The following is a 10,416-nucleotide window of genomic DNA, read 5'->3' on the forward strand; positions in this document are numbered from 1 at the left end:
TCCGTCTCGAGCTCCAAATACACGAAATGAAATTCTCAATGAGTGCACTCGCCCTATCATAATTATTCAAATCCGATCGAGTCAAGGATAAACTGGTACGATAGAACAGATCGATCGGGATCAATCGTAACGTAGCGAATGCGGCATCCGCTGCAGATCAGATGAGAGAAGAGAGAGAGAGAGGAGAAAGATAGAGAGAGAGAGAGAGAGAGAGAGAGAGAAAATGTATACGCGTCGTGCCAACATGGCGGTAATCCTATCAGCTGATAGCGGTCACCGCTGGTTGGAATGACGAGCCGTGTTTTGGTTAATCGGGTTAAATCGCGATAGGTAATCCTCTTCCTCCTGCACCGCTGCTGCCCTGTCATTGTTCTCGCCTCCTCGTGGCCGATCGACGGAAGGCTGTCTGCGCTAGGAGCTGCGCCTGTCTTGGCCTACCCACGCTACTACTTGACGTCCGTGATAAATACGTGCGAGATCCGGACGGATGACGCATCGACGACGATGCTAACGTTGCATTTTTCACACGCTGACACGTACACGTATCACCGCTGCGGCAGCAAACGGGAGCAACCGACAAGAACGAGTGCGTGTCGCTGACAGGCGGTGAGTAGCGGCACCACCACGTGGGAATGTCGTAAGGGTGACGATCGGTCCGTCGGTTAGAGAGAAAAAGAGAAAGAGACCTAGACTGGAGTTAGCTCGGGCGGATCGCCGGTGAGCGAGCGAGACGTCTCGCTTTGATCCTCGCAGCGCGACGCGGTGCGGGATCGTCATCACGAGAGCGAGCGGTCGGTGATGAGCGACTCCGAACAACGGCAGTTGCACGTGCCTTACCGAGAGTACCACAGCCAGAATAACACCAGCCCCGCCACCACCGCAGCAGCCGCCACCGCCGCTGCCGCTCTGGTGGAGACCGATGCGCTGGTGGACCTGTCCATCGCGTGTCCCGTGACCAGCGGCAGCAGCAGCAGTAGCAGTAGTAGCCATCATCATCAACGCCTGTCGTCATCGCAAAACGATCAGCCGCCGTCGCCGTCGACAGCTGACCTGCTTCCAGACGTCGAGTTCATTCCCGGCTTGAGCAACGACCAAACCCTAACCATAGATTCCTCCGGGATCGACCGGGAGAGCCAGCCTCTCCTCGGTCGCTTGGAGCTCGACGTCACGTTCAACAGATTTCCAGGTTTGTTTTGTTCAGGCGCTTGCTACGGTGCAACAGTGTCCTCTCGCAGCTGTGTACACCCACTGGTGATTTATAGTGGGTACTTTCCAGCAATGTACACAGGCAACATTGTATATGTGTATGTGTATGTATGTGTAACACAATACATATATTAGTCAGTGTTTTTTTAACTATAATGCAAATCGATACAATTAAGCTGAAGTGCTGTGTTTGAATGCAGAACATAGAATCATAATAATATCATAAAGATGTCATCGTCACTTTATTTATCACTTATAGGTACATATAAGAGGTGATTTTTGGCGATTGTTTGGTACATGTACTAAATTGTACCAGAACTAATAAGATAAAAGTTTACTTATATTGGTTCTAGTACAGTTTGGTATGTGTGCTTTGGTACATGTACCAAATAATTGCTAAAAATCACCTAAGATAGCCCTCATAACAAATATTGTAAGGATATCATTTGTCACTCAATGATATCATAAAGAGGGCATTGATACGTAAAATATAAATAATCTACCTTACATGTATACAATGTAAACTTTGTTTTACATGTTATCTGTATAAACAATAATCCATGAGTCAGGAGATTTAGATCTTATCAGAAAGAGTAAAGATTATATTTTTTAATTTTTAATATACTTTTATTTTATTAATACTAAAGCTAGATGTATTAACATTCTTATAACTTAATTACTTTTCTCTGTATTGTGTCAGTCAATTTATAATAATTTATATTGATTGTATTGTTTATATGAAAAAAATTTGCGTAAACTTTGTAAACAATATGTAAATAATTTATGTAATTTACGGCGTAACTCTGATTATGATATTGAGTGACAAATGATATTTTTAAGATATTATGATTTCTGTGTTCTACCTGAATTCATGAACATAATGTTAAAATATAAAAAGTTATCAGCATTTCAGCTACAAATTGTCATTGTGCATTACTGTATCACACAGCACACAGCTGTGTTCTATTGCTGGAAAGCACCTTATACATAAAATTACCTTCTAACAATTGTCATTTTTTATATTGGTTATCATGTACATTTAAAATTACACCTGTATGTTTGTACTTGTAGATGATCCACAATTCTCAGAACTGGTTTGGCAGGCTGAATGCGCGATAGACAATGGAGTTTACCCAGAGAGGATATACCAGGGTTCCAGCGGAAGTTACTTTGTCAAAAATCCAGCTGGGGTAAGATTCAGCTTCTCAAAAAGTAGATTACAATCGAAATGAGAAATTAAGTTTTGCTATTGTCATTCTTGATTCCGCGAAATACAGTGATGTGTAAATGACAATGATCCTGTACTGTTTTGTCAGAAAATTATAGGTGTGTTCAAACCAAAAGACGAGGAGCCTTATGGCAGGTTGAATCCAAAATGGACAAAATGGATGCACAAGCTCTGCTGTCCATGCTGTTTTGGCAGGAGTTGTCTGATTCCAAATCAAGGATACCTCAGCGAGGCGGGCGCCAGCCTGGTCGATCGCAAGCTCGGCCTCGGCATCGTGCCGAACACCAGAGTGGTAAAACTCGTCAGCGAAGTGTTCAATTATCCCCGTTTAGATCGTCAGAAGGCGCGCATGAAGCAGGCGATTATGGACCAGTTCCCCACGGTAGGATCGCATTTCAATCGCATTGGTCTACCACCTAAAGTCGGTTCCTTCCAAGTTTTCGTGGATAACTACAAGGACGCCGATTACTGGCTGAGACGATGGGAGAACGAGTCCATGCCAACGCGCCTGAGTAGAGAATTCCAGCTTCAGTTCGAGCGTTTAGTCATCCTGGATTATATCATCAGAAATACAGATAGGGGTAAATGACAAAACCATTTCTCTATAATAATGCAGGTTTATTATTGAAAAAATCTTGAATTTCAGCGAATCTATTTTTTACCCTTCAAAATGATAAATTTTCATGATAAGATTTTATCGATACTCATTGCAAAGTTTTTGAAATTTTACTTTTAAATTTAAACTATCCTTTTGTAAAAAAATTAGTTTTTTCATAATTTTTTTCTTAATTATGCAAAATAGATTAGCAATAAATGTAACATATACGTATGTCGTGCATTTCGTTATGTAACTTATACGTCATTATACGTCATGGAAAAGTATTAAAGAGAGAGAGAGAGAGAGAGAGAGAGAGAGAGAGAGAGAGAGAAATAATATGAATTATATTTATATAATTCATATGATTTCTTTCATATTTTTTCAATATTTTAATACTTTTTGAAAATTTTATTTTTAATATTTAAAACTTAAATGACTTTTTATGATTTGTGTGTGTGTGTGCGTGCGTGCGTGCGTGCGTGCGTGCGTGCGTGCGTGCGTGCGTGCGTGCGTGCGTGCGTGCGTGCGTGCGTGCGTGCGTGCGTGCGTGCGTGCGTGCGTGCGTGCGTGTGTGCGTGCGTGCGTGCGTGTGTGTGTGTGATTAAAGAATATTTAAACAAATAATAAAATTATTTTGAAACTGCATTAAAAAGGTCTTTAATCTTGAAATTTTGTATAAAATGCTTGAAAAATCCAGGAATTTTCAAGAAATTTCTTTTACAAAATTTAAGTAAACATCCTGCGACATAATTTTGTAGCAATTTAAATTACGTTTCCTCATGATTTAATTATGTTTGTAGGTAATGACAATTGGTTAATCAAGTACGACACTAGCATTAGCAAAAATGGATCTGAACAGGGTGAAGTGAAAATCGCGGCGATTGACAATGGCCTGGCTTTTCCCTTTAAACATCCAGATTCTTGGAGGGCGTATCCTTACCACTGGGCATGGTTAACTCAGGCGAAACAGCCATTCAGCGAAGTCACGAGGGAGCTAGTCTTACCGCAACTCTCGGACCAGAATTTCGTACAGGATCTCTGCGATGATTTGTATCAGCTATTCAAAGTATGCCCTCATTATTCAACAAACGTCTCGCGTTGCGCTCATCGTTTGTGCAACAATAATCTAATGCAAACATAATTTATTCGTCCATTTCTGTAGCAAGACAAAGGCTTCGACAAACATCACTTCGACAAGCAAATGAGCGTGATGCGCGGCCAAATTTTGAACCTGCAACAGGCACTGAAAGACGCCAAGAGCCCCGTGCAATTGGTACAAATGCCGGCTGTAATTGTGGAAAAGTATACACATTTTTTTACTTTTATTTTTAGATACACAATAATAAATGTTACAAAGTTTCACTCATTGTTTTTCTTTAGGGCCAAAGGAAACGGTACTCCCAGGTTGTTTTCATTTTCTGACACGTTTACCCAACGCTTCCAGAACAAGAGTCCTTTTTTCTCATGGTGTTGAAAACGAGAATTCGTAACTTGACTTGAGTGCTCGTGAATAAGTGTCAGTGATATCAGTGTCAGTCACATTGTTATCTCCGTCGCGAAAAATGTTATTATTTTTCTAAGTTTATTTCTACCTCTCTTAAGTTTTATTTCTATCGCGCGGCTGCAAATTGATCAGGAGGATATGATTATCCTTTTTAGGACTGTCTTGTATTTATAATCTCTTTCTTTTTCTCAGAGAATCTTCTTTAATCGAGATATAAGATATTCGTACAACTATATTGTATACAGTAAATATATATATATATAATGTTATAAAAAATTTTCTTTTACTGCGAACAAATTGTAAAAAAGAGAGAATGAAATTTAGATATAATATATAATCCATAAACACGAAAAAAATACAGGTGCAGGTTGTACGAAATGTCTCTCTCGTGTCTTCCACACGTACACACACACGTGTGCGCTCTTACATACACACACACACACACACACACGCATACACATTATAGTTTGTGCCAATCGGTACTGTGAAAAGAAAGCGTAGATCAATACCTAAAGAACTACTAATGTCATGCTGCAGCTTAGAAAATTGAAAAATAAAAATATCTTATATTTTGAATATACGATATTTTTTCTTCTATTTTCGCATGCCGAAAAGGTGGCATTGGTTATTTCAGTTCTACGAGGTGTTGGTCACTTGATACTTAAACCGCTGTATAAATTTTTGGGAAATTAAACTGTGATTCTTGTGGTACACGCATGTCATATCACATTGCATATGTACTGACAACAGGAAGTTCCACATGGTTATATACATAACAATTAAGTACAAATGAAATTGCTATTTGAATACATAGATGAAGTAGAGTTTCTAGCGCAATTTTTATGAAATTGTATTTTTGTCTATTATTCTCTTTTGTAATATACATGCCGTTTCGTATTAGAGAAATAGAATCACGTAATGAGATTTTATGCGAGTTCAAAACTGATATCAAAACCATGATGTAAGAATACATCATTGTATTCTTACATCATGATTAAAATGACACATTTTATGAGTTTATGAGTTACAATAAAAATAACATGAAGTTAGTTTTGGATCATGAGTCGGACATATCTTAATCGGATTTTTAAAATATTATGAAACTTAGAAATTTCAAAATGTTATTTAAATGTTTTGATATTTCTTATAACGCCGTTTATATACACGCAGAATAATATTGATGCAATTGGACATTGTATATATCTGTATACATATTTTACGATAAGAGAGATCTGAAGCTACAATATGGAGGTTGTCGAGGTTTGTTCAAAAAGGAAAGCCTCATCATGTACCAAAACGATGGCATGTCCATGCAAGACAAAAGTAATTGTCATCTCATTAATATTTTCATCGATATCTTACAAGTTTTCAAATACTTAATATTTATATTTAATGCTTTTGACATAATGCATGAAAAATTCACTATTATGATTGAGATACTCCGTACGCAACTTTTTATTATAATAATTTGATAGGATTGCAAATTAATGTACTTATAATTGTTAATATCTGATGTAATTTCACGATTGTATATTATATTCTAGTACAATATTGGTTATTAGTATAAAATTATTAACATTTATATAACTCACAATATATTACTGATCACAGTACAAAAGATACGTGCAGCCACCACGTACAAAATCCTTTGCACCAGAGCGATTATATAAAATACCGTCGGAACAATTTGAAGACAGAACGACGTATCACTTGTCTTATCTGAATGTCGATCGCGCAGCGGCACGTTGTGCGCGACTGCAACCAATTCGTCCCGTCCAAGCTTTTCAAAAAAGTACTGGCAAGTTTTTCGACGAAACAACAAATAAATTATCTTACCAACCTGTATGGCAGACCGTAAAAGCAGAGCCTATCATACCGAAACGTCGGTAAGACGAAGTATTTGCATCTTATCATTGTATCAGTATTCCTAATATTTGTAAAATGTGAAAATTAATTCACGTGAACAGGACATATCTTCTCCCTACGTTGAGAAGATATTTAAATTGTGCTGTAATTTAAGAAGAATTTTAGCGAGTTGGTCTGTGATTATACGTCGAAGTCCTTGTGTTACGAAACAAAGAACAAGTCTTTTATTTATTTATTTATTTAGGAATAAAATCCTAGATAAAAAATTTTGCATACATCGCTTATTTGTTATATAACTCAAAAGTCAGTTTTTTAATTTAAATATTTATAATTAATAAAATTTTGTTATTTTTAAAATAAGATTTTAGTATAAGGATTTGGTCTACTAATTATAAAGGAATAAATGTATTATAAGCTCTTCACTCTCTCTGTATGAAATTTCATCAGAATTTTTTTATAGACAATTAAAAAATAATTTTTTAATTATATTGTTGTGACAAATAAGCAAGATGTTTCTTCTTTTTGTTTATCAATTCAGCAGATCAAATTTGAGTTAATCTTGAAAAAGAGACTTTCTTATGTGTATTTCTTTTAATATAAAACAAAAAATGGGACTTTACATTGGAAAATTATTATCATCTTTTATCAATAGATGATAGACATGAAAATTTGAAGCAAGTTTATATAATAATTTTACTATGTAGACTATTGAGTACAGGCGTAATGGAAACTGTAACGACGGTCCGTCACGATTACGGGATGAAACACGTGGAGAGACCAGAAATGATTATACCCTGCGGAAATATTCGCACAAGTTCAGCTCCGTTGGATGACACAACGATGGCAAAAATGTCTTACGTTTCTCCAGGACTTATTGAACCTGTAATCAGTTTCAAACCAATATTAAAGTATCGTCCATCGAGCCAGGCACTTTCAAAAGAGACGACGCAAAAGCTAAGCTACCAGCCCTTTGCCGTTGTTAAGAAAGAGTTCCATCCTTGGACGCAGAGGCCAGTGTACAAGTACGTAAATTTGGACGTTGCATTCTGACAATAATAAAATCAGTTATTAATAAAAGATAAATTCAAAAAATATATATTCTATAATTATTTTTATAATGTAAAAGATGTATATATAATTCGAATATTATAAATAGAATCATCTTATATTAACAAGGGTGAATAAGTTAATATTTTTTAAAATTAAGTTGAAGTTAATGGCTTATAAAATTAAGTTGTTACGTTAAAAGTTATATGAATAGCAAACTTAATTGAAAGTCGCATTGAAATTGAGTACATTAAAATAAAATGAAAAGTTTAAAATAACGTTATTTATATTAAAGACAATTTTAAAAATTAGATTATTCTAAACAAAACAATTATAATAGGGATCATTAAATTCATTTAAATTATTTCATTTATAAATTAAGCTAAAAATAAAATAACAAAGAAATAGTTTTTTTTGTTAAAACATAATTGTTTTTTTACATTTCTTTCATTGATAAATTTTGAGTTAATGAGTTATAGCTTATGTATTCTAAAAATGAATAATTAAAGTTAAAAATTAACTTATTTAAAATTAATCAAGTTAAATGAAAAGTTATTAACTTTTTTTATCAGTTACCATCCAACTGCTTGTTACTATCACTATTATAGTACTATATTTATAATTAAGAAAATTTAAATATTAAATAATAAAATTCTGTCCCCTTTTCTTTGTAACGATATAACAATAACGGCGTTAAAATATTTCCTTTGTTAATTTTCTGTAATATAAAAGACGATATTAATCGGAAGCTTAATATATATAGTCTTTGCTTATGATTGAAGGCCACCGGACGTTGCAATGTGCGGCAAGACTACTTATTCCGAAAGCTATATGGAGAACGATACGGTTTCCATGGAGAAGCCCTTCCTCCCCGTCACGGCATGCGTACTTCCTTACGGCGCGGAATTCGCGGATAAAACCATCTACAAGGAGAGCTATCTACCGGGTGACACGGAGCGCATGGAACCGGTTGTTCCCTGTGGCAATCTCTTTATCCCCGACGTAAAAATGTCCGCCGATACTACTAGCAAGGTGCGACTTTGTAATTCCTGAGTCGCACGTTAAAAATAAAAACCAATAGTTTCTATTTCGATTAAAAATTTTCATAACTTTCATAATTTTTTTATTATGATTTTCTCATTACCGAGTTACTTGCTTGCAGTTGAGTTATCAACCAGTCTGGACTGAGAAGCGAAAACCGTTTCTGCCACGCGTTAAGACCACGTTGGCAACCGCTAAAATGCAATCAGAAACGACGACTCGTTGCGAATACGTAGCGAAAACGACGTTACGTCCGGACCTTATCGTCCCCTCCGGCAACATCCGCACAGTCGACGTACCGTTGGAGGGAGACACGACCACTGGATTATCTTACATAAAACCCGACGTGATAAAACCTGTTCACAGCTACAAGCCCGTTACGCAATATTATAGGTAAAGAGAAACGATAAACGTATTTGCGAAGTCAAACGGTTCAAAGGACACCTGCGATGTAGGTAAAACTCGTCAGGAAATTTCCTCCTGAGGGGAAGGTCTCTAAAAACCTTGTTTAACTTTGTAATTAATTTCTTTATTGTTTCTGTATTCTTTTAACTTCGCTTTAACTTAACTACGTATTTGTTTACACGATATATCTAATTGGCGCTTATCAGCTGTTCAGCTGCATTTCGAGTTAAAAATATTGCAATCGATCTTGCAACGTGCGCTCTGTCCAGGCCGGAAATTAAGATCGACTGCGAGACGATAAATAAATTATCGTATCAAACGTGGACGCCGCAACCTAAAGAGGAACTTCCGTGGGCTCGAAGGAGCAAATATCAAGCCCCGGAACATCCGATGACCAGCGACACAGTTTATCACATGAGTTATCCCGTGCCAGGTCATTATGTCGAGGACGATTCGAGCGCGAAGTGTCCTTGCCCGATCGAACAAACAGAATAAGGAATTTGTCTGCCCCGTACTCAATAGTAGCATTTTAAATGCGAATTTGGATTGAATAGTATCTCTCTGCTGTGTATCGAAGATAAATTATAATCTATTATACTTTGATATGACTTTAAACTCGCACCGACCAATTTCCCTATTTTTGGGAACAAAAATCTTATTACGAATAAAATTATTTTAGAGTACAAAAAAATCACATTCTTTAAATTTTTTAATATTAATTTCGAGTCTATTAAATTTTTTAAAATTTTTTAAAGTTAATAACATACTACTAAACAAAGTGCGTAAGCTTTTGTCAGTAAACAAAAATATGAGAACAATTGCACTAACTAAAATTAATAATTTGTAATGCAATTATAGCATATGATTAATTAATAAGGTAGATAAAGTCAAGAATTTTTTCTACATTTTTTTACAGCTCATTTCACAAGATTTCGGATACGGCAAGTACGTCGAGTAAATCGTGTGAATTCTATTCTAAATATAGCTACACTAATAAACAGACGGACTGCTGGATAGTAGCTTATCAAGTGAAAGATTCTTATTCGATTTTTCCATCTTGCCATTTTACTCATATTATAATAAATTTTGATGAAAAAAAAAAAAACTTTTTATTGTAATAAAAAAACAAGTACATATCTTAAACAAATAAATCACTGCATACAGAAAAAATAATCACGGTTAAATTAACAAGATATGCTTGGTTAAGCATTTTTTGATAAAAATAAACCGAATTTCTGATTATTACAATCAAATATTTTGGTAGTCAAAAGTCACATTTAGATAACTCTACCTTTTCTGATTGAATCTATAAAACTTCTGTTATATAGCAGTACACATCATATCAGCATATATCAGTACATAAAATATATATTAGTACGTTTGATATTCTATTATTTATTAAAAAAAAATAAACGATAGAATAAAAGACGCAGCATTCAATATTTTAAAATTTCTCTCGCAGGTTCTCAAAATTGTGTTTGAAAACGAAAGTAAATGAAAGATGTGTTTTGACAGAGAGAG

At 35.6% G+C, this 10,416-nt stretch overlaps 2 protein-coding genes across 2 annotated transcripts; both read left to right on the top strand.

The window, feature by feature from the left end:
• Positions 1-214: 214 nt before the first annotated feature.
• On the top strand, positions 215-6,088 carry LOC105832516 (phosphatidylinositol 4-kinase type 2-alpha). The gene is made up of 6 exons (XM_012673551.3): positions 215-1,186; positions 2,278-2,396; positions 2,523-3,015; positions 3,833-4,098; positions 4,195-4,334; positions 4,413-6,088. The coding sequence occupies exons 1-6, from the start codon at positions 799-801 to the stop codon at positions 4,504-4,506; spliced, it is 1,500 nt and encodes a 499-aa protein (XP_012529005.1). The 5' UTR covers positions 215-798; the 3' UTR covers positions 4,507-6,088.
• On the top strand, positions 5,771-10,000 carry LOC105832517 (stabilizer of axonemal microtubules 1). Its single transcript, XM_012673552.3, has 6 exons — positions 5,771-5,859; positions 6,148-6,422; positions 7,107-7,424; positions 8,232-8,481; positions 8,612-8,883; positions 9,165-10,000. Exons 1-6 carry the CDS (start codon positions 5,782-5,784, stop codon positions 9,388-9,390), a joined length of 1,419 nt encoding a protein of 472 aa, XP_012529006.1. The 5' UTR covers positions 5,771-5,781; the 3' UTR covers positions 9,391-10,000.
• Positions 10,001-10,416: the final 416 nt, after the last annotated feature.

The sequence above is a fragment of the Monomorium pharaonis genome, chromosome 1 (genome assembly GCF_013373865.1).
Source record: "Monomorium pharaonis isolate MP-MQ-018 chromosome 1, ASM1337386v2, whole genome shotgun sequence".
NCBI classification, from domain to species: Eukaryota; Metazoa; Arthropoda; class Insecta; order Hymenoptera; family Formicidae; genus Monomorium; species Monomorium pharaonis.

Bases quoted from the DNA above. Each gene is read 5' to 3' on its own strand.
- LOC105832516 (XM_012673551.3), top strand. From the start codon at position 799: ATGAGCGACTCCGAACAACGGCAGTTGCACGTGCCTTACCGAGAGTAC. The intron at 1,187-2,277 runs GTTTGTTTTGTT...TTGTACTTGTAG, and splicing joins CACGTTCAACAGATTTCCAG to ATGATCCACAATTCTCAGAA. The intron at 4,335-4,412 runs GTATACACATTT...GTTTTTCTTTAG, and splicing joins CCGGCTGTAATTGTGGAAAA to GGCCAAAGGAAACGGTACTC.
- LOC105832517 (XM_012673552.3), top strand. From the start codon at position 5,782: ATGGAGGTTGTCGAGGTTTGTTCAAAAAGGAAAGCCTCATCATGTACC. The intron at 6,423-7,106 runs GTAAGACGAAGT...TTTACTATGTAG, and splicing joins CCTATCATACCGAAACGTCG to ACTATTGAGTACAGGCGTAA. The intron at 8,482-8,611 runs GTGCGACTTTGT...ACTTGCTTGCAG, and splicing joins CCGCCGATACTACTAGCAAG to TTGAGTTATCAACCAGTCTG.